General features: G+C 44.2%; 1 protein-coding gene across 8 annotated transcripts in view; it reads left to right on the top strand.

Annotated features, from left to right (window-relative positions):
* The window catches only part of Cyria (CYFIP related Rac1 interactor A), a 110484-nt gene that overhangs the window by 74231 nt on the left and 12263 nt on the right, over positions 1-23990 (top strand). For all 8 annotated transcript variants that reach the window (XM_074049206.1, XM_074049204.1, XM_074049208.1 and 5 more), the window contains 2 exons: positions 22533-22654; positions 23780-23885. In XM_074049206.1, coding sequence (XP_073905307.1) covers positions 22533-22654; positions 23780-23885 — 228 coding nt within the window. The remainder of the gene's footprint in view (positions 1-22532; positions 22655-23779; positions 23886-23990) is intronic.

The raw sequence follows: 23990 nt of genomic DNA, 5'->3' as shown, positions 1-23990 counted from the left end.
CATTTTTATTCTTTTTCTATTTTTTAAGAAACCTAGTGGAAAATCTTTTTAATGTGTCTGTGGTTTTCTTTCATTTTAGAAGTGATCAACTTTGATAGGCTTGGCATAATCATGCATCTTTCCTAAAACTTTTAATGAATTAGTTTGTCACATTCAAAAGAAAAAGAGTTAGACATGTTAAATTACACAAATTAACATAAAATGTTACCATATATGAAGGGAAAGAGTGACCAATACCAGAAGTAAGGCTTATAGATTTTTTTTTTTTTTTGTCATTACCATCTGTTCTTGTTTGCTGGTTTACTTTTGGTGGTACTGGGGTTTGAACTCAGGGCTTTGTATTTGCTGGGAAGATGGTCTGTCACTTGAGCCATACCTGCAGCTTTTTTTGCTCTGGTTATTTTGAAAATAGGGACTTTCTTTTTGGCCCAGGCCAGTCTGGACACCAATAGTCAGTCCTACAGCTGGTATAATATGCACATGCCACCATACCCAACCTTTTTCTATTGAGATGGGTACTCACAAACTTTTTGCTTATGCTGGCCTCCAACCATGATCCTCCCAATCTCAGTATTTCAAGTAGCTATGATTGCAGGGATGAGCCACCAGAATCCAGCTTAAAAATCCTCTTTCTAAAGGTAGTTTTTAAGAAAGAGTGATGATGGACTAGAGAGCTGGGAAGGTAGTCTGAAAGCATGATTTTCCCTTGAGCCTGTACATTCAAATCAACATAGTAAGAACATATTGAGTACAGTTATGACCTCCACATAAGCCACACATCAAAATACAGAACTAACTGAGAGCAATCATTGTCTAAGGAAGTCTCAGGCTAGAGTAGAGAACAACATAGACATTCAATTGAAGATAAAATAAACTAAGGGACTTAAGAGGGTTGATGAAATGAAAAAGGAAAATGAACAAGCTTCTAGTTGCTGGAAATGGAAGGCCTCAGAAGGAAATGGAAAAACTTGCACAACAGGTGATGTTCAGAATGAGCTTTAAAGAATGAGAGGTTTTTCTACAGGCACAGATGGAGCGAGGAGTTTTCCAACAGATGGAAACAGTATGGTTTAAGGCATAGAGACTGGAATAGGAAGGGCATGTTTGATGAACAGCAAGAAATCCCATTTAGATAGAGCACCAAATGCCTGATGAGAACAAATGGGGGCTGAATGGAAGACCAGCTTGGGTTGGATCATGGTGGATACAGTTGCCAAGTCAAGGCACCCAGGGCTAGAGGTCCATAACAGGGGGTTCATCTCTGAAAAGAAGAGCTGACATCCCTGTGGGGAAATGTGAAAGCAGACAAAAGAAGAGCAGATGGGAATGTTAGGCATGCCTACGCTGAAAGGGACTGGAGGAGATAAAGGATCCTGGAAAGAGACCTCACTATAGAGATAAGAGGACAACTTACTACACTGAGGTTCCCGAGGGCAGAGCTGAGCCTCACTTGTTTTTGTGACCCAGTACTTAGCTTTGAGCAGGAAGCATTGAGTACCACATTGCCTCAGCAACAGATGCAAGTCACGTGAAGGAAGAGCAGAGTAAGCTAACTCCAGGCATCGGCATCCGGAGAGCACAGACAGAAGCAGGGAGTGTAAATGGATTTAGGTGCCGCTGAGGAGAAGGGTGGAAAGATAAAGCCTAAAAAAAGGCAATCAGACGGGCAGTGAACAGTCACCATATGGCCCTTGGGAAATCGGATGTGGGATTTGTTGCTTTGCACGCAGAGGCTGGGTGGGAAAGAGTTAAGGAGTAAGGGATAGATGGAAGAAGGAAGGCTGAAGTGTGTAGTAATAGCATAAATGAATTTGGCACCTCTGTTTTCAGTGCTGAATACTCTTTTTGAAGTCAATGATAGGATATAATTGAACCAGGTCAAATAGGCATAATTAAGCTGGGTCAAAGCATCATATAAAATTAAATACATCTGTCCTTAGGTTTTCCATTTGCAAAGATCTGATTTAAATTCCTGTTGACCTTTGCCATGAGTTCTGCACTTTATTCTTGCATTTTTTCACAGCCACTTCACATCTTTGTTCATTTTTTTATCCTTCTGCAGCAGCAGAGCTGCACCCCAAAATTCTAATTATGTGATCTAGTGCCATGAGACTCTGCCTTTCTTCACCTAGGTGTTTTTGATAATGAACCAGTTTGAGAACTACCATCAATTACTGCATCCAGTGTTGCACTCCCTATACCCCATGCCCCATGTGGTGTTTAGGATAGAGGGAACCACAAAAGAAGAAATTCAAATGGCCAAAAAACACATGAAAAAATGCTCACCATCTCTAGCAATAAAGGAAATGCAAATTTTTTTTCATTTTTCTTTTATTATTCATATGTGCATACAAGGCTTGGTTCATTTCTCCCCCCTGCCCCCACCCCTTCCCTTACCACCCACTCCACCCCCTCCCTCTCCCCCCCCAATACCCAGCAGAAACTATTTTGCCCTTATTTCTAATTTTGTTGTAGAGAGAGTATAAGCAATAATAGGAAGGAACAAGGGTTTTTGCTGGTTGAGATAAGGATAGCTATACAGGGCATTGACTCACATTGATTTCCTGTGCGTGGGTGTTACCTTCTAGGTTAATTCTTTTTGATCTAACCTTTTCTCTAGTACCTGTTCCCCTTTTCCTATTGGCCTCAGTTGCTTTAAGGTATCTGCTTTAGTTTCTCTGCGTTAAGGGCAACAAATGCTAGCTAGTTTTTTAGGTGTCTTACCTATCCTCACCCCTCCCTTGTGTGCTCTTGCTTTTATCATGTGCTCATAGTCCAATCCCCTTGTTGTGTTTGCCCTTGATCTAATGTCCACATATGAGGGAGAACATACGATTTTTGGTTTTTTGAGCCAGGCTAACCTCACTCAGAATGATGTTCTCCAATTCCATCCATTTACCAGCGAATGATAACAAAGGAAATGCAAATTAAAACCACACTAAGATTCCACCTCACCCATGTTAGAATAGCCATCATTAGCAACTCCAAGAACAACAGGTGTTGACGAGGATGCGAGGAAAAAGGAACCCTCTTACACTGTTGGTGGGAATGTAAACTAGTACAACCACTCTGGGAAAAAATTTGGAGGCTACTTAAAAAGCTAGACATTGATCTACCATTTGATGCAGCAATACCACTCTTGGGGATATACCCAGAAGACTGTGACACAGCTTACTCCAGAGGCACCTGCACACCTATGTTTATTGCGGCACTACTCACAATAGCCAAGTTATGGAAACAGCCAAGATGCCCCACCACTGATGAATGGATTAAGAAAATGTGGTATCTATACACAATGGAATTTTATGCAGCCATGAAGAAGAACAAAATGTTATCATTCGCTGGTAAATGGATGGAATTGGAGAACATCATTCTGAGTGAGGTTAGCCTGGCCCAAAAGACCAAAAATCGTATGTTCTCCCTCATATGTGGACATTAGATCAAGGGCAAACACAACAAGGGGATTGGACTTTGAGCACATGATAAAAGCGAGAGCACACAAGGGAGGGGTGAGAATAGGTAAGACACTTAAAAAATTAGCTAGCATTTGTTGCCCTCAATGCAGAGAAACTAAAGCAGATACCTTAAAAGCAACTGAGGCCAATAGGAGAAGGGGACCAGGAACTAGAGAAAAGGTGAGATCAAAAAGAATTAACCTAGAAGGTAACACCCACGCACAGGAAATCAATGTGAGTCAATGCCCTGTATAGCTATCCTTATCTCAACCAGCAAAAACCCTTGTCCCTTCCTATTATTGCTTATACTCTCTCTACAACAAAATTAGAGATAAGGGCAAAATAGTTTCTGCTGGGTATTGAGGGGGTGGGAGGGAGAGGGAGGGGGTGGAGTGGGTGGTAAGGGAGGGGGTGGGGGCAGGGGGGAGAAATGATCCAAGCCTTGTATGCACATATGAATAATAAAACAATAAAAAAAATTTTTAAAAAGGAAAAAACAAAAAATGTATTATTTTTTATGACAAAAGTATAGAAAATATGGACAAACAGAAAATGAAAATAAATATAGCAACAGAAAAAGTAAAAAAAGGATAGAGAGAGCCAAACCAAGCAACTTTTTGGGTTCCAAGGTTCAGAGCTTGGAATGGAAGTTTTCCAAGACAAAGAAGTTCAACTCCTGTAATCCTAGCACTTGGAAAGTGGAAGCAGGAGGATCACAGGTTCAAGGCAGCCTGGGATACATAGCAAAAAAAAGGGGGAAAGAAGGAAGGGAGGAGAGAGGGAAATTGAGAGAGAGAGAAGGCAAATGAGGAGCTTAAATTCTATAAAGAGCACCTGACTTCAAAGAAACTTTTTTTAATCAACAAACCATTTTGCCTATTAAAGAGTCCTTTGAGATCTGAGTAAACATTTCTCCAAAGAAGATAAACAAATGTCCACATGAAAAGATGTTCACTGTCATTTGCCATGTGAGAAATGCAAACTAAAACTGCCATGAGATAGTACATCACACCCAGTAGGATTGTTCTAATCAAAAAAGGAGATGATAAGAAATGTTGGAGGGGATATGAAGAAGTCTGAATCCTCACTCACTGCTAGTAGGAAAACAAAATGGTACCATGTGACATCTGCTTTGGAGAACAGTCTGGAAGTTCCTCAAAAGTTAAACATAAAGTTACCAGGTGACCTAGCCATTCCTGTCTATATGCCCAGTGAAAATACAGATATACGTCCACACAAAAACTTGTATATGACTATTTCTACCAACATTATTCATAATAGCTGAAAAGTGAAACTAAACCAAATGCCTATCCACTGATGAATGGGCAAATAAAATGTGATCTATCAGTTCAATGGAGAATTATTGAGCAATAAAAGTAATGAAGTACTACGACACGCCTACATTATGCTGAGTGAAACAAGAAAGTCACAAAGACCACACATTGATTCCATTTAAATGAAATGTCTAGGAAAGGCAAATCTGTAGAGGAAGGAAAGCGATTCATTGCTGTTCCCTTGCTTCATTCACTGGGAACAGCTGCATTTTCCTGCTCCGGTTTCTACAGCAGCTCTAGTTTGCCAGTGCCACTGCTTCATACAGAGATAGGCCTAAGGCATAGGCACCTTCATATGAGTCTGCCTTCAAGCAGACCCAAGACCCCAGGCCCAGGGTGTCTTTTTATGTTTTCCTTTCTAGTCTTAATTTTTCTTGTTAGCATGGGTAAGGTCAATGGGAAGACACTGGTAGGCAGACACAGATTCCCTTTCTACCAGGGACTCTTGAAGACTCTGAGCTTTCAGACCAGTTCACATACATCCTTATAAATTGTGCAAACATTTCAGCTTTTTTCTTCTAACCTACATTTATGGCAGCTTCCTTTTCTCACCACTTCTCTGCCAAACCTGAAAGTACCTGTGTCCCCACATCTCCTAGGAAAGTCTTTTCACCTTTTGGATTATATATATTTCATTAGGTACTTTGCGATCTCAGCTCTCTCAGATTAAAAATGACTAAAGTTTTGCAGATTACCTAACTTGTTCTCTTTGCTAGAGTGATAGCAGTATTCTTTGTGATGGTTTTTGCATTTTATCACGATAATATATGTAAGGAAATGTAGGCCCAAATGTTGGAAATATAGGCCCCAAAAGTTACCACGTGGAGAGGAGTGATCTGGCCAAGAGATTCTTTATTGCTGGGTGGGAGAGAGAGAGAGCCGAGGGAGAGAGAGAGCGAAAGAGAGAGGGGCACGGACTTAAATACCCCTCAGTGAGACTCAGCATGATCTGATTGGTTAGGATCTTATGGTTCATGCTGATTGGAGGTTGGGGCAGAAGGAGGATTCAAGCTAAACTTGAGGCAGAACCGTGACCCTGGAAACGGAAGCTTAAGGGTGCAGTAAGAACTGAAACCTATCGGTGCCATTATTGCCAACATTCCCCCCTTTTTTGTTTGTTAAGGAAGGGGGTCATTGTGTTCACTCTGGCTTCTTTGAGCTGGCAAGGGGCGGCGTAGGGGAAGGGAGGGTTAGTTGGCAGATGGCGTTGAAGTAGTGAGTCTTATAACGGCATACACCCAGGCTCCAAAGGTGAAAATTTCCTCTTCCCTGAATTTGATAAAGGTTCCCTGTAGCCATAGATCGTAAATGGTCTCCAGCCACTCCTCTGGGCCTCGTATGGCAGGTATTAGCCAGCTGTCCTCACATAGGGAATCAAGGAACTGCAGTAGGCACCTTGTAAGGGATTGAAGTGGCTCATAGTCCAGTGTCCCAGTAGGGATCATCACAGGTGTCCTCCGGCTGAGCTATGAGGGGGTGATATCCTTGGGGGAGAAGCTGGTTGAAAGTTTGATTAGAGAATCTGTTTACCTGGGATCTAAGAAACTGTAGTAAACAGGGTCGGAGGGTGCATAGAGTAACGAGCATGAGCAAAGGGCCCAAGAAAGGCAGGAGCCAGGTGAGAGGAGAGCTTAGCAGGTCGGTTAGGGTGTTTTTAGTGGGTTTCTTTAGGAGGTCCTCAGCCAAGTCTGTTAATTTTTTGACATTTTGTTCCACAATCCCAGACTCATTGACATAGTAACATTCCTCCCGAGGAAGAAGCAGGTGCCCCCCTTTTCAGCTGTTAAGAGGTCTAGGGCCCTGTGATTTTGGAGGGCCACCTGAGCTAGAGAGGTGAGCTGACATTGAAGGGAAGCCAGTGAGGCCGAGGTGGACTCGAGGGTGATCTGTAAGTGATCTTCAAAGTCCTTTGTGAAAAAAAACTATGGCCAAGGGCTCCCCCCGTGAAGCCTGGGGCCACAATGGAGGTTGCCAGACTTACACCCACCATGATGGGCAAGAAGGCGGCGCGCTTTGGTTGAGTGCCAAATAGGAGGAAGAATTCAGCTTCCCCATAAAGAGTGAGTTGGGGAACTATGATTACCAGTATGCAGGGCCTGGGGGTAGTTTGGGTTATGCAGGAGTGTAGGGTGTTGTGGCACCAGAAATGTAGCCCCGAGGGGGGATGCCAGTTGTGCTGTAACCGTGACGTTGATATGACAGGAGAGAGAAAAGTTGGACCCAGATGTCAAGAGCGGGGTATAACAGGTGTGTGTAGGAAGAGGAACTTGTGTAGAGTCAGGTGCCCATAGAGGTACCGATGGCAAGGGAGGAGTGCATGAGGAGTTTCGTAAGGCAGGGGAAGCTTTTATAGAAGACAAAGCGTTAATGGGAACTGCAGCCAGCAGAGGATGCTGGAGGGAGGCACAAAGAAAGCAGTCAATGACACTAATGGATGTGGTGAGGTTCATGAGTTGGAGTGAAGCCTGGAACAGTTGGAGCCAGGTAGGGGTGGAGGATTGTTGAAGGGCCTGTTGTAGGCTTTGTTCTGACTGGAGGACCTCCGAAGTCACCTCCTTTTGAGTAGGGATTGGAAGGGTGAGCTCCCTGGAAATCCTAATGTGAGCTGAGGGTTTAGAGGCAGTGCACCCAGCATAGAGGGCTATCAGTTCACCCCGAACCCATCTGTTGTCCCATGGGTTGGGGATGTGGGCCACGATGGTCCTATTTTGTCCCCTACAAAGGGAGAATTCATTGTCTGGGCCCCTTAAATTCAGTACCTGGTAGATGTTACAGGACCAATAGGGACATCCCCCATATTCCTGGGTATATGGTGCCCCCTTCTCGCAGTAGTCCTTAGTCTGGGAGAAGAAAGGGCAATGGCATCCAAAGTCGCTATCACTCCTGGGTTTGAAGGGGACTGAGGGAGGGGTCTGGCACCCCTTAGGAGGGCAGTCTCCAGTGCCCACCAGACTGGTGATAGAGGTTTGTGAGACAGTGTAAGTCTCCCATATCTTAAACCTCCAAAAGTACCCTCTGGCGTTAGCCTGCCCACTCATGGAGAGGAGGGTGAGTACAGCAAATAAAAAGAGAGAGTCAAGGCACATCCTTGGGAGCTGGGGAGGGAACATGAACCCAAGAGATGTGAAGTTTCAAGGAGTCTCCAGGGGAAGGGGTGCAAATGAAGGCAGGGGTGAAGGCAAAGGGTCGCTGGGATCGCCCTGCCAGTTGTCTCCGGGGGGCCGGGCTGGCTTTAGCCTGGAAATATGAATCCAAGATGTTAGTTTTCCTGGAGTCTCTTCTAATCGGGCTGCAGTAGGAGTGCAGAGGATGATTTTAAGGGGCCCTTTCCATTTTGGGGTTAGGGATTTCTTTTCGGGGAAAGGGGAAGAGAAATAGACCCAGTTCCCTGGGTTCAAAGGAAAAGAGAGATGAGTGTGTGAAGGGTCCGGAGATAAGGTATCATGGTGTCTCCACAGTTGGGTTCAAAGGAAAGAGAGCAGGGGAAAGGCAAGGTGTCCCAGGAGGGGGCCCGTGGCAGAGGTGATCCCCGTAGGCAAAGCTGGGCAACCGAACATTAACTCAAAAGGGGATATTTGCGTGGGGTTCCATGGGAGCACCTGTAGGCGGAAGAGGGCTATTGGAAGGAATTGAACCCAGTCTAGGTGTAGTTCTAATGTGAGTTTGGTGAGAATCTCCTTTAGCGTACGGTTGGAGCATTCCACCTTTCCCAATGAGGGAAGATGGTAAGGGATATGGAACTGCCATGGGATATTAAGGGCCTTGATAATTGTTTGGGTCACCTGGGATGTGAACTCTGGGCCATTATCTGATTGGAAGGAGGTAGGCATCCCAAACCTAGGAATGATGTGGGTTACCACAATAGAGGCCACAGTTGAAGCCCTCTTATTAGAGGTTGGGAAGGCCTCTACCCACCCCGAGAAAGTGTCCACCAAAACCAAAAGGTATTTGTGTTTCTTTACCTTGGGCATGTTATAAAGTCTACCTGCCAATCCGCCCCTGGGATGTGTCCCCTGGCCTGGTGAGTAGGGAATGGGCCAGCCCTTAGAGGGGTGTGTGGGTTGGTCCTTTGACAAGTGGGACATGTGGAGGTGAGATGGTGTAGATATTGGAAATCCTCCGGGGTAAGGGTGAAGAATGAATTTAAGAAAAGCTTGAGATTCTGAGTGCTAGTGTGGAAGATAGAGTGTAGACATGAAAGGAGATTATGTCTAGGGAGTGACTCATAGGCTGGTTCAGGAGTCTGGTCCTGAGGCTTTGAAAGGGCCAGAGTGGAGTAATTCTCCCTTGCTGCCTGTCGGGCAGCCTGATCTGCCTTAGAGTTGCCCATAGTTATGGGTGATGAATCTGTTTGGTGGGACCGGCAGTGGGCGATCCCAATCTTAGAGGGGAGGAGAGATGCCTGGAGAAGGTTAGTAATGAAGGTGGAGTTGGTGACAGAGGTCTCTCTCATGGTTAATAACCCCCTTTCTTTACAGATAGCTGAGTGGGAGAGGAGGATGTGGAAGACATATTTAGAGTCAGTGTATAGAGTGAGAGAATGGTCGGCCGCCAGCTCGAAAGCCCTTGTAACTGCAAACAGTTCAGCCTGCTGATTGGTGGTACTGGGAGGGAGGGGCTGTGCCTCGATGGTCTGGGTTAGGGACACTATAGCATAACCTGCTCTCCGTACACCCCCTCTACATATGAGCGGCCATCGGTGAACCAGGTGTAGGTGGAGCCCTGCAGGGGCCCCTCCTGGATGTGTGAAGGGCAGGGGAGAAGGGCCTCCAGGGTCTCGACGCAGTAGTGGGTAGGCATGGCGGTAGAGGTGGGCAGGAGGGTGACGGGGTTTAAGAAGGAGAAAGCATGGAGGGTAACGGAGGAGTCATGGAGGAAGGAGACAAGAAGCGACAAGATCCGGCAAGGGGGAAGTGTTCTTAAGCCCTTATATGTTAGGAGTTCTGCCAGGTTGTGGGGGGAAACAATTGTGATTGACCGCCCAAAAGTAAGTTTTTTTGCTTCCTGAACTAGAACATAGGCTGCTGACAAGGCCTGTAGACAGGGGGCCCATCCCCAGACTGTGGGGTCAAGTTTTTTAGATAGATATGCTACTGGGCAAATATTGGACCCTTGTCTTGACCCAGAACCCCCAAGGCTAAGCCTTTATTCTCATGGACATAGAGGGTGAATGGTTTTTGGGTATCTGGCAGATGGAGGGCTGGGGCCTAGAGAAGTGCCTGTTGAAAGCATCGGAAAGGGGTGTCAATAGAGGTAAGTAAAGGTTCAGAGGGGTCTCCCCTAGTGGCATCATGTAAGGGGGCTGCCAGGAGGGAGTAGTTGGGGTTCCAGATGCAGAAGTATCCGGCCAGTCCCAAGAAAGAATTTCCTCCTTAGTCTTGGGAGCCGGCATTTCCCGAATGAGCTGCTGTCTGTCCAAAGTAATTGCCTTAGAGTCGTGGGACAACTGAACTCGCAGGTATGTAACTGTCAATTGAGAAAGTTGGCCCTTGTGGAGAGAGGCCCGGTATCCCTTGTCTGCCAGAAAGTTTAAGAGTAAAGTGGTGTCGGTTTGAGAGATGTTTAGAGAGGGGCTACACAAGAGTAAATCACCCACGTATTGGAGGAGAGTGGACCTAGAGAGAGATGAAGGTTACTGAGATCGTTGGCAAGTGCCTGGCCAAATAGATGTGGGCTATCCCTAAAACCCTGAGGGAGGACTGTCCAGGTGAGTTGTTGAGAGTGATGTGTGTGAGGGTCCATCCAGGTGAAAGCAAAGATGTCCTGTGAGTTGGGGGAGAGGGGAATGGTAAAAAAGGCATCCTTGAGGTCAAGGACAGAAAAGTAAGTGGAGGAGGCAGGAAAACAGGAGAGAATGGTGTAAGGGTTAGGGACGAGGTGGTGTATGGGTTTAACAGCATTATTGATGAGTGTAAGATCCTGGAGAAGGCGATAGGTGCCATTTGATTTTTTTACAACTAGGATAGGGGAGTTGTATGGGGAGTGGGCGGGTCTGAGAAGCCCCTTTTGGAGTAAATCGGTAATGATTGGTTGCAGCCCCAACAGGCTGGAAGTAGGGAGGGGGTACTGAGGCTGGCACGGAAAGTGATGGGGATCCTGTAAGAGAATCTTAATGGGAGGACAAGTGGCCAGGGAGGGAGTATTAGTGTCCCATACCTTGGGGTCCACCCCTGAGGGAAGAGGCTGGCTGGTGAAATCAGAAAGGCCGGCCATAGCCATAAGGGCGAGAAGGGGAATGGGATAGAAGTTAAATGAGATGGAGGCCCAAAATTTAGTCAAAATATCTCTTCCCAGTAAAGGGGTGGGACATTGGGGCAAGACTAGAAACTGGTGGGTGGAAGGATGACCAGAAAAGGAGCAGGAAAGCCTGGGGGTCTTTCTGGGAAAAACAGTTTGTCCCCCTACCCCGACAATAGGGGTTTGTGATGGGCTGGTGACCCCCCAAAACTCTGTCAGAACCAAAAACATGGCACCGGTGTCCAGGAGGAGGCAGATGGGGTGCCCATCAACCAGAAGGCTTACCTTGGGCTCCAGAAACGAGATGGTAGTTGCCGGGAGGGGAGTCCCAAGGCCCCTTCAGTTGTCAGTTGCCAGCCCTATGAGGTCGGACTGGAGCGAGAGTTTGATCCGGCCCCCAGCCAGGAGCCAGAGCAATCAGTCACCCAACGCCCATGAGCATGACATCTAGGGCAAGGCTAAGGTGGTATCTTGGGATTAGGGCAGAATTTGGCCCACTGTCCCTTTAGCCCTTATTGTTTTTAGGAATAGGCATAAGCCCTCATCATCCCTCAGGCTTGAGGGGATATTGTTTTAGGTGTAGAAACTGTGAGGAATTTTTGAGTTTTATTTGAATAAGGAGGGCCGTCCTGGCTCACCCTACACTCATCTCATCAGTCCACACTGTGGAATCTTTGTTCCTGAAGGAGGGGGCAGCAGAGATAGCTGCCTGGGGGGAGGAGAATTTGAGCTTTTAATTGAGATGGTAAATCCCGTCCCAGCAGGGACACTGGAGTTTCAGGTACTGTGGGGAAAGAGTGACAGAAGAGGAGGTCTCCCCAAGAGCAGGCCAGAGGCCAGGTAAACTAGCACTCTAGGGGCTGGCCAGATTTGCCCTGAACAATAACTTTTGTCATTGGACCAGGGACCAGGAGAAAAAGGTAAAACAGAGAAACGGGCTCCACTGTCTAGGAGAAAAATGACCTTTTGTTTTTCTGCCATTATGGCTCCTGAACATTGATGCCAAGAAGTGAAGTGTGGCCAGGAGGCTGGGACCCATCAATACATAAGAGGTGGCACCTCACCTTCCATCTGGTGATGGGGGCACTTAGACCTCCAGTGGTTACCCTTGCAGAAGGCAGGGTCCCGGCTGGGGACGGGGCTGTCTCCTGGGCTGTCCCCCATAAGCATTCTCTGCAGAAGTGCCCCTCCTGTCCACCACAGTAGCAAGTTCAGGATACAGGCCCCAGTCAGGTGGGGCCCTCTCTGAGAATAGCAATGAGGCCATGCTGTCTCTTATCCTTTTTTCTCCTGTTAGTAAGGTCCCAGACATACAGACATAGCCATAAATACAGACATGGCTATCCGTATTACTTGGTTCAATGAACTTTTCCCTTCAGCCACAGTCTGAGTTTTTTACGAATATCTGGGGCTGACTGTTAGAAATTTACCTTTGAGGAGAACCTCTCTCACCTGTGACTCTGAGTCCACCGTGGTATGCTTTCTGATAGCGTCCTTAAGATGCTATAGAAAGGTAAGAGGATTTTTTTTCTTTTTAAGTTGTTGCTGTAAAGTAAAGTTGTTATTTTACATTGACACCTGACACTCTGGAGAGCAAGTCTCCGAACTGTTCTGGGCCTCAGTTTCCTTGAAAAATGAGGGATCTGGTCTAGGTTAAACTACGTTTTTCTACTATGAGATGGCTGAAGTGACATTAATGCCACTTATCTTCTTTACCATTTTTTATTTTTTTTAGTAATGCTGGGTAATTGAACCCAGGGCTTTGCACATGCTGGGCAGACATTCTCCCATTGAGCTACTTCCTCAGCCCCAAATATTATTATTATTTTTTTTACTTTGGCTGTACTGGGCTTGAACTCAGGACTTTCTGCTTGTAAAGCAGCACTCTACTGCTTGAGCCATATAATCATTTCCAACCTGAGTGGCCTGGACCAGAACCCATTGCTTTTCTAATGAGAGAAATTTGTATAGGGGACTTCAGTTTACTTTTTTTTTTTTTACTTTTATAGAAAATGTCTAATTGGAGTATGGTATTGTAACTTAAGGAACCCTGTGAAGGCCACTTCTCTTGGTTACCCAAGGCATACTGAGGCCGACCTCAGTACAAAGCTTCCAACATCTACCAGCCAAAGACTGGAAGATGCAGGTCCCATCTAGAAAGAACAATACATTAGGATCCTGTCTTTTAGCTAAAAGCAGGCAGCCTCTTTAATAAAGCCTACCTTTTTAAGGAAGAAATCATTTGTAAAGTTAGAGAAGGGCATTCAGAGGGCATTTCAGGCCAATAGCAGTGCCATATGGGACAACTAGTGTTAATATTTGGAGGGAAAAATTTATGCTGAGGCCAAAGGTATAGAAAATTCTAAATGAGAAGTTTAGAGACCACAATAATGTCTATTTTGTTATTGGCTTACAAGGGCTGGGTCTGATGCCCCAAGGTGTGAGCTGGGGCTAGGAGTAGGACTTGTGCAAGGTGCCACTCCCTCCACACACACCTGGGACAAATGACCCTGACTGCCTAGGCCTGATCCTGTGGCCTGTCACCCCTCCCTCCTTCCTGTGTACTCTGCGTGCGTTTATTCTAGGAGAAGAGGCAGTGGGCCACAGCCATCACCACATGTGGCTGGTGGCCCAGGATGTACTGGGCCCTCTCTATGGATTTTCTTACCTATGGCAGGCATTTTTGCTGTGTCCAGAAGCCGGCATCCTGTGCACAGGTGCGCCTGTTTGCTTTCCCTCCTCCCCTTGTGGGGGTGGAGTTACAGCGTGAGCATGGCAGCTGCAGGTTTTTGTAAGCACTTTTGTAAAGCAGCTGATTTAAAGTTACTTTAGACTGAGAGGCCTGGCAAACTAGTTGGAATAACTTAAGTCATAAGGTACCATGCTACAGGTTTTTCATGGGAAGCAGGGTCCCAGTAAGCCCAGGGAGGAGAAGGCAGACAGAGACAGAGAACACATGGTGAGACCATGGAGGAGGCAGAAAGGTGTGCTGACATCTTAGGTAAGGGAGGGGAAGGCAGAGCCTGGAGGCATGACACGCGCTTAAGGGATTAGCCATCACCTGTGTCTCCAGGTTGCTCCCATTGATTGGTACTGGCAGGCTTTCAGCAAAATGAAACCTCCACTCTCTGGTCACCGAATAAAGCATGAGCTCTTCCAGAGCTGGAACCACCTTGAGGTCAGAATTGGCAAGGAGTGGCTTGCTTAACTCCATGATGGGGAAAGTTTTTCAGGAAAATAGGAGGAGATAGATATGGTAAGCAGTGCAAGAAGTCTGTTTACATGGGGAAGGAGGAGGTTTGGAGAGGAATTGGCTGATTTAGAAACTGGTTTACAGGATGATAGAATCTGCACAGGGGAACAGAAAGTACAGAGGGAGGGTTTGAAGTCAGAGAGCCAGATTTAGACGGAGGTATGAAAAGGCTTGGACATAATGGAATCTCTCCCCATCATCCCGATCGCTCACAGTAGTTAGATGTCCCATAAAAGGTTGGGATCTAAAGACCTGAAAAGGGGCCAGTGATTTTGGTTGTCTAAAGGATAAGTGGGCCAGCTTTGAGTGCAAAAGTGGATTAAATTTTTGGTTTTATATTTGGGGTCAAACCCAAGGTGTCTAAATTATTAAGGAGTCATCTCAGTGGGGAGTCAGATGGTAGAGAAGATGTAGAGGCACCTATTATGAGGGACCTGGTCTTGGAATGGGAGAGGAGGATATTATGTACTGTGGAGCGTCCTCGCGCAGCACAAATATCCGAGAAAACGCAAAGCACACAAGAATCAGCTGTCACTGAGTTCAGGTGGTTTGCAGGCCAAAAAGGCCCGTGGAGGCTATGGGTCACCCGGCGCCAGGCTATTCTTGGAGGGTGGCCTGCGAGGGCCGAGGACGACAAGAATAGACCCAAGCCCATGGCAGATAGGGAGATCTTTCCTCACCATCTGAGTCCCAGGGATGATCAGAAAGGGGAAATGTTGAAACCCCAGAGACACCAAAGGGAGAGACCGCAATGGGAGCCCAATAGGGGTGTGTGGACTCACCAAGAAGATGTCCGGTGTTGGATGCGAGCAAGGGCGATCAGGAGGATGAGTCCTGGCCAGTCACATCCTCAGGGTGGTCGTGGGGTGAGTTGGAATCGGGGTCCCACCAGAATTAGTGGGGAAACCTGCCCAGAGTCATTGCACCAAATGTTGGAAATATAGGCCCCAAAAGTGACCACATGGAGAGGAGTGATCTGGCCAAGAGATTCTTTATTGCTGGTGGGAGAGGGAGAGAGCCGAGGGAGAGAGAGAATGAGAGAGAGAGAGGAGCAGGGACTTAAATACCCCTCAGTGAGACTCAGCATGATCTGATTGGTTAGGATCTTATGGTTCATGCTGATTGGAGGTTGGGGCAGAAGGAGGATTCAAGCTAGATTTGAGGCAGGATGGTGACCCTGGAAACGGAAGCTTAAGGGTGCAGTAAGAATTAAAACCTATCAGCGCCGTTATTGCCAACAATATGAAAATTTGTTACCGAACCACAGATCTATACCTATAAAAAACATGCACATGAATCTTTTGTGTCATCTAGTATATAGTACATTTTGAAATTTCCATGATTTTCCCAAAATGAGATTTAACAGGTTTTTGGTCTAATCAAATTTGAGACAAATTCACACAATATATTTGATTACTTTTATTTTAACTGTGGTAGAAATTCTTAGCATGAGCTCTGTCTTCTTATCACATTTCAAGTGTACAATACACTACCATTTGCCATAGTCAAATTGTTATATGCCAGAACTTATTCAGCTCATATAACTGAATTTTCATACCTATTGAGTAGTGTCTCCCTATTTTCCTTCCCCAGAGCTCTGGCAACTAACATCCTATACTCTGCATCTCTGAGTTTGACTGTTTTATTTATTTTGGGTTTTTTTTTGGTTTTTGGTTTGTTTTTTGTTTGTTTTTTTTACAATACTGGGGTTTGAACTTAGGGCCTACACTCTGAGCTACTTCACCATTCCTTTTCTGTGGTGGGTTTTTAGAGATAGGGTCTTGTGAACTATTTGCATGGCTTGGCTTTGAACCGCAATCCTCCTGATCTCTGCCTCCTGAGCAGATCCAGTTTTTCAGGTTATCCTGTAGGGATCCTGTGTATCAACCACTTTACCACCTGTAGATCTTGGGGAGGCGGGCAAGAAAGCCACGACTTAAAATGCAGTGTGGATAATGTTCTAGCCAGCCACTGCCTGAGACACGTCAGAAACTAGCAGTGGCTATTTTCCCCTGCAGGTGTACATTTGCCTCCCCACTATTGCACACCTTCTTGTGGTGAGGATATGGATGGCATCTTTTTTTCTTTTCCTTTCCTTCTTTTTTTTTTTTCCTTTTTGACATTACTGGGGATTGAACTCAGGGCCTTGCACTTGCTAGGCAGGAGCTCTACCACTTGGTTATTAAGAAGAAAATTCTAAAATCCCCAGATCATTGTACCCTCAAAAAGGCTAGTCTCTTGTTCTTTAAAACAGGGGGTTAGGCTGTATGACTGTCACCTGCAATGTGGGCTCAGGACCACTTCCTGCCTCTCCTGATCTCTTCTGTCTGTCCTCTGACACCTTCACATCTGCTAACCTGGTTCAGAGGAGACTGGAGAATCTTGGAAGAGGAGGGAGAATGGCAGAATATGGGAGAATATCAGTGATCAGATGGATTTTGGTTTAGTATGCTCACTTGACATGGAATTGACCTGGTCGGGGGAAAGCATTTTATTTATGGGAGTTCAGGCACAAAAAATGCCTAAAATTTCTAACGTTTGCTTTGTAAGTCCTTTTAACCTATGTTAATATCCTCACTATGACCCTAGAGGTAGGACGCTGACAGGGCAATTGTTAGCTTCCTTCTCTTTGACAAAAATCTAATCTGGGGCCCAGAGATATTAACTGCTTTTCCCAGAGGGCTGATATTCAGTGAGTGGCAAGCTGACAGTAGGATCCATCTCAAAGATCCATCGTTGGAATGCTGCCTCCACCCAGGGATTCTAGTACACTGAATGAAATAGACAATCCTTCAAGAGCTTTCACTCTCCCAGCCCTTTTCAGTCCCTGGGGTAATTGTTCCAGGGGAAGGGCTTTGGGCTCTGGTGCGTGATGACTAATGTCCTGTACAAATAAATATGTCAGCCTGGTCCCACTTAGATTTTCCAATGAACCTTCACAATTTCATGCTGTTTCCATAAGTGGTTAGTATTCTGCATAAATCATTACCATTTTACATCCCCAAATGTTAATAATAGATAATTATTTATGTTTCCTAGTTTATCCTGAAGGGAAAAGGGGAAGGGGACATGAGGAAGTGGGTGGGGAAGAAAGGCTGTCGATTTAATTTATGGCTTGGGCAAATCCTTTGTGCTGTACCTTTCTTCAGTGTTTATCCTGCAGTCATCAGGGCACAGAGATAGCTATATATCCTCTTGATGAAATGCCAGGCTTCCTTCAAAACCAAAGGCATCTCATAAATTGTGTCTTCTCAGATTATTTTAGGTTAATTTGCTTCTCTGTCAGATTCTCCTCTCAGTCCCAAATAGGCTGTTAGGAAAAGGTATGCATAGTCCTGGTGCCTTTGAAGACAGGATGAGTCCTTGGCTGATTTGCAAAGATAAGAATTCTTTGATTTGACAGCCTTTCTCCAGTTTGAGGCCTGCTGTTGTTCTCTGTGGTAGGTTTGCCAAACATTTTCCTGACAAACAAAGTGCAACCACCTTCCTCTCCATTAGCACAGTGGAATGCCAAGCATTTGACTTTGAATAAATAGCAGAGCTCTTGGCAGTGAAGCCTTCCACCTTGCCTCCAGGGACACCAAAATGTTGACAGTTAATATTCTCCAGTGCCAACTTATTGCATCAAAGGTGGGTCAATAATTAATACTGTTTATCTTAATTGATAGGATTTTTTAAATTAAAAATTGTAAACACTTGGAATTTAGTGAGTTCTTAACAATAAATGTGTGTAGGCAAGGTCACAGTGCACATGATACATTTTCATACTTTCCACAATAGCAAGTCCAAAACAGGCCTTAAATCATTGCCCAGATAATGGCCAGGGCACACTTTTTCCAGGGCTCCTAGAAGTATTGGTTTCTGAAATTGCCTGTGTAAATCACAGGGATTTTAACAGCTCCTTTGTAAGATTGGAGGAACTTCACTTTATGTAACCATTCTCCTCAATTTCAATGAAATAAGTGGCAATGATTAGAAGTTTAGAGCATGGTTCTTAGAGGAAACATCGCCAAAGAAACCACTGGCTGAAATTGGAAATAAGAACCCATTTCCATCAAAAGAGTATTGGGGGAGGGGTCCCTTTTTTGATGAAAGGTCAATCTTTGTGTTAAAAATAAAAAAGCAAAGCCCATATTTTCAGAGTCCTGTTCACTCAGCAAATGCTCTCAGGGGTTGTTGGTAGGTTAAATACAGTAACCTTTTCAACCACTAATTCTTCAGGGTCCCTTTCAAGATGTCATTCCTTGACATCTGAAAACACAATAAATTTTAAAAACATGGTCAACAATTGACTCTCAATATGGAGAATACCAAAAGTGTAGACTACAAAACTTCTCACAGGAATGTTCCAGAGAGCAAAATGGTAACCATTTTCAGATTGGAAGAATAAATCTAAGGCAGTTTTTCTATCAGACAGAACAAATGCCCAACTAGTGTGTCAACCACACCGAAGAGACATGGAGGTCATGGGTGAATGACAGGGGATAAAAGCACGAATGTTAATGGAGGTGTGAATAGCTAATGTCATTGTAAATAAATGCATATATCTTACAGTCGCAGTGAGATGTAACAAGATGAAATCCATTTGGGGAGAAGAGAAAGGACAAGATCTTGAAGTGACCATGCCTTTATTTCACTGCTTCCCAGCATCTACCATGGCCAATTTCCTTATTGAGTAACTGGTTCATTACTTGTTTATTGAGTGCCTCCAATGGGTGGCACATCATGTAGGTACTGAGGACAAGAATGCAGTCCCTGTCTCCAAAGATTTGGGAATTCAAAGACAGCAAAAAGAAATCACAAAACATAGATATCTGTTTACACAGACTTCTTTAAATCACAGACTTCTTTAAATCATTTTTCAGCCATTTAGCAATATTTTCTTGTGCATACAGTTTGTACCAGGCACTGGAAATCTGATGGTAAGTGAAGCATATATGGCCAGAATATGTAGTGGATACATAGTGGATAAAATTCTTATTAATTAGTTCCAACTATCCCATCACTTGGCTGGGGGGAATAAAGTGCGATAAATCCTGGATTTCCATAAGAATTTAGGCCAATGTTCAATGTTACCTAGGTTTACATAGTCCCTTCCCATTTGAAAAGTGAGGAGGACAGACCCTCGGGTTTCTCCCAGCTGTCACTCTCTACCTGGGAAGGTGGCGCCACTTGTGTCTTGAGTCCCCTGAGAATCCTCTGTGTTTTGGCTCAGAAGGCAGGACTGACTGTGCTGCCAGCCTGAAGAGAATAATTATCCTCTGAAAGAGGATGTGACTTCAGTTCCATGACAGGGAAGGTAAAAGAAATCAGGTATCCCATAAGACTAACTAATTTCCAGATGAAAGAGAGAATGGTGGATTAAGTTTCTCCCACCCCACCACTGCTAAGTAGGACCACACAAAACAATTTTTAATGGGACACCAGGAAACCTGCCAAAAGAAACAGTTTCCCAGAGAAGGAGGCTTGGAGCTGAAGGTTGTGTTTCACAGACCCCTGGCAGTCAGAAGAGCATTGCCGTCTGATGGAAGGTGCTCACCACAGCTACCCAAATCTACCTCCTCTGGGGCGGAAGTGATACCATACTCCCAAATCACTCATCCAACTCTTTGTGGTCACATAAATATCTCTGCCCTCCAAGCCCGACTCTACTTTGAGACCACCATACTGGAAAGTTTCTTTTTAAAGCACTTAAGAAAGTTCTCTATTTTAAAAAGACTGATGTGAAATCTTTCTCCTTTTGTATTTAAGTAATCATCGACAAGATGTTTTTTGGTTTTGCCGCTCTCCTCTTCTAGCCCACTTAGTTTTAATTTTGTTTCAGCTGAAATTTTTCGAGTGATGACTTGCTAACCTGTGGCCATGTGACAGCTGAGATTCGACAACTACCTTTCCTGTCTTTCAGTGGTGCCTTCTTGCACAGACTACTTTACAACTATATTCAGTAGTCTGCACTCTCAGAATCCTGGTTATGTACTCTAATTTGCTTTTCCTCTTCTCCAAATAAATTTCTCTTGAGGAAATTGTCTCTGTTAAGCTTGTGATTTTTTGATTCATCATCAAAGGGGAAAGGAGTTTGAATTAAGGAGTGCTTGATTTCTATTTGTTTTCTAGGCTCTTTGCACTTTTTCCTTGTGTTTTCTTCTCGAACACTATTTCCACTAAAAATTCCAGCATGTCTCTGGAATTCTACTCCATTGAAGTGCTTTCTACAGTTGTAGGCTTCCTAACCTGTGGGTTTCTAAGTTTCTGTGAAGGACATGCATGTTGCTTTGAGAAAAGTTGGAAAAGCAAAAAAGGATAAAATCTGAAGTGTTCCTTTCATGAGTAATGCTATATCTGAGAAAACATTCAGTGCTTTGGGGAAGCAAATGATAGGTACAGAGTGAAAGGGGCAATACGCTTCTTGTTCCACTTTGGTTTGCCAGGCTAACCTCTATTTTCTAACCTGACAGTTCTCTTTCCTCTTCCAGGTCTACCTTGTTTAATCCAATCAACAGGCCCTTGTCCACGCGGTACATTCTTAGCCTCTGCTCCAGTCCGATCCCTTCCATTTTATTTCCTCATCCCTCCCCAATCACACTCATCTTTTCCTTTTCTGAACCCTGATATACACAAACTTCAGTACTTCCTTGTTCCCTGGTTGAAATTATCCTATTCCCAGTGTCTGGACACCCTATGAGAGTCTATGATTTTCTTTCTTTTGTTTTTTAGAAAATTACCATATATTGATTAATGTCTGAGGACTTAATTTCCTTCATTCCCGGGAAACGCTACCAAATTCTTAGGTCTTGGGCAGGACCTAGTGAGTAAAGTAATCAAAAAATCGGTGGGCATCATTTCTCAAGGGTCTGGCTTAGAGCCTGTGGTTTTGATGTGGCAATAGAGCAGGAAGAGCCACCCTGGCCGTTGGCCCTCCTCTGATGCTCAGTCTATTTGAACACCCCATCATGAGGACCAAGTGCTTGCTTTGCTGTTACCTGCCTTGTGGATTCCATCTTTTGTACCCCAGAGTAACACTAGTAACTAGTAGCACATACCCCCTTGCAAGACCAGCTCTTTGTACTCCCACAAAGATTAGTGAAAATGGGGATTGGATCTGGGGAGTGTTAGAGCAGGTACAGCTCTGCCTCATCCTTCATTTAGAGAGGTCTGCTGGTGGCATCCAGTGTCTCAGGACACTGGATGGAAATGGAGTTCTATGACATGATATCTGCCCCCTGTCTACCTGAGAAGCCTTTATTTTATATGAATAGTATAACTTCCTCACCAGCTCAGGCAACTAACCTATTTTGGATGAAATACTACCTAATGTTTCCCACCTCTCAACCTCTACCCACTAGCTCCCATAAAATGCCTCTGGGAACAAGAACCTGTATGAACTCCAGAGTGAAATCAAATGAGAATTCACTGAAGAGCTCAGGGAAGGTTTTGTGGGTATTAGAATGCTGTCTTCATTTGTGTGAGCTTGAATGCATCACTTATTTTTATGAGTAACAGTCAAGGTCAAGACCAAAGATAAACAGAATGGGTAGCTTTAAAATGAACTCCCTGCACATCTTTGGCAAAACTCTTGAGCACACATTCATGTTCCATAGGAAGTCTCAGGGCTTAGTACATGTCTGTATGTTTCAGAATGATGGGCCACTGTCATGGCCCTGAAGAGTTAATTATCCAATCTTTAAAGCTTATTTTATATGGAAATATGAAGGAGGATGTTTTTGTTCCATCTATACTCAGATCCACAGATTTTCGTTTGCAGCAAAAATATCCAATACCTTCTATTAAAAGCAGACTATATACTGTGTTTCAGTTTTACAGAAGAATGGAGTATGGAGCTGTATCATGAATATCCCTGAACTTGACACTTAAAAACAGTTACGATGGTAAATGTTATTTTACCATAATAAAATGATAGTTTTTTATGAAAAATAATAATAATAATGAAATTTTTTAGAACAGTTGTCTCCAAAGGACAATGTTTCCTTCTTCTGGCACCCAGTGCACACAGCAGGTGTGCAAGAAATCTATTCTATGTAAATAAATTAATAAATGAGTCCTCAGAGTGACTCCAATGGAAAGACCAGTGCATATTTTGAACTGAGCTATAGGTAGAAGTTGTGTGAGTTTTCTTTCTTAGGAGCTTGTTAGGTTAAAGAGTAACAACCAAGCTTCAAGAATGAGAACTGTTAATCCTTTCGGAGCTATTTATGAACATCCGCCCTCTGTGTTTCTTGTTTCTCTGCCACCTAGATGCCCAGCCCACAGAAGGAGAGAGAGAAATATGGAACCAGATCAGTGCTGTCCTCCAGGATTCTGAGAGCATCCTTGCAGACCTACAGGCTTACAAAGGCGCAGGGCCTGAGATTCGAGATGTATGCTAATGATAATAGTACTGGATTGACAACACCCTGGGGAGGGAAGGGAAACCACACATGTACACACACACATGTGCACACATATAAGGATTAAGTAATAGCCCTACTATTTCCTAGAGTACTTGGAAGAAAAGGAACACAATATATCCTAAAAAAAAGGTTTGGATGACCCCTTTTGTTCTGATATGTTAATATGAGCACACAGAATTATAGATAAGTGAAATGTTAGCCATTCTCTTCTTGAGCCTGCATTTATTATTGCAGAACTCCACATTCAAACAACTATGTCAGTAGTTACTGCACTGAAGGGAAATACATCTATAAAGCTTATGAACGACAGTTGATCTAGAAGTCAGCAGAAGATCTGGGATGACATGAACTTTCCAACGTCTTGTGATGATTTTGACACACACACACACACAACAGTGGAAACCACCTTGCTTTAGGTAGACAACAAATCTATCATCCTCAATGTCTTATGAGGTTTAAAAAATAACAAACAAAACAATAGCCAAAGCAAAAAAAAAAATCATCAGTTGACTTTTTAACCTTCACAATGCCTTTAAGTCAAAAACCATCACACTCCTTTTACTTGAAAGCATTAGAATTTTTTGTAGGGTAGTTTTGTTTGTTTTGTTTTGTTTGTTTGTTTTGCTCTGTTGCCCAGGCTGGTCTTGAAGTCCTAGGCTCAAGTGACCCTCTGCCTCAGCTTCTGGAGTAACTGGACGTAGGTACACCCCACCATATTAGTATTGGGGAAAGGATTTTGTGTAAATATCAACACATCCATCACACATATCTATGCATACATACATGCATGAATACATGTATGCACACACATACACATGCAAATACACTACTGCCACTGCCACCATCCATCTAAAAATACCAGGATCATCGTAATTCTCAAGCTGCTGAGACTCAGACAAGACTGCATTGCTCAAGAAGCAACAGCCTATTAATCATGCTTCCTTACTATGTAGGGGTCACCATTTACCCTAAGTAATGTAGGTAACATTACAGATTGGCAAGGGTATAAAGTACAATAATTACAGAATCTGCAATTGATTCTTATTACTGCTTTTAAAGTAGATATTCTACCATTATTTTTTTTTTTTTTAGGCTATTCAAAATCCCAATGACATTCAGCTTCAAGAGAAAGCTTGGAATGCAGTATGTCCTCTGGTTGTGAGGCTTAAGAGATTTTATGAGTTTTCCATACGGCTAGGTGAGTGTATGTTTATCATTTTCATGTCCCATGTATGTAAATTCTGTTTTGCCATTTGACAAGGTAGCAGGAAAAATTGTGCATATTGCAAAATGTTCCACAAAC

The sequence above is a fragment of the Castor canadensis genome, chromosome 12 (assembly GCF_047511655.1).
Source record: "Castor canadensis chromosome 12, mCasCan1.hap1v2, whole genome shotgun sequence".
Taxonomy (NCBI): domain Eukaryota; kingdom Metazoa; phylum Chordata; class Mammalia; order Rodentia; family Castoridae; genus Castor; species Castor canadensis.
Note: the sequence above shows the minus strand (reverse complement) of the source record. Positions and strands in the feature narration are given on the sequence as shown.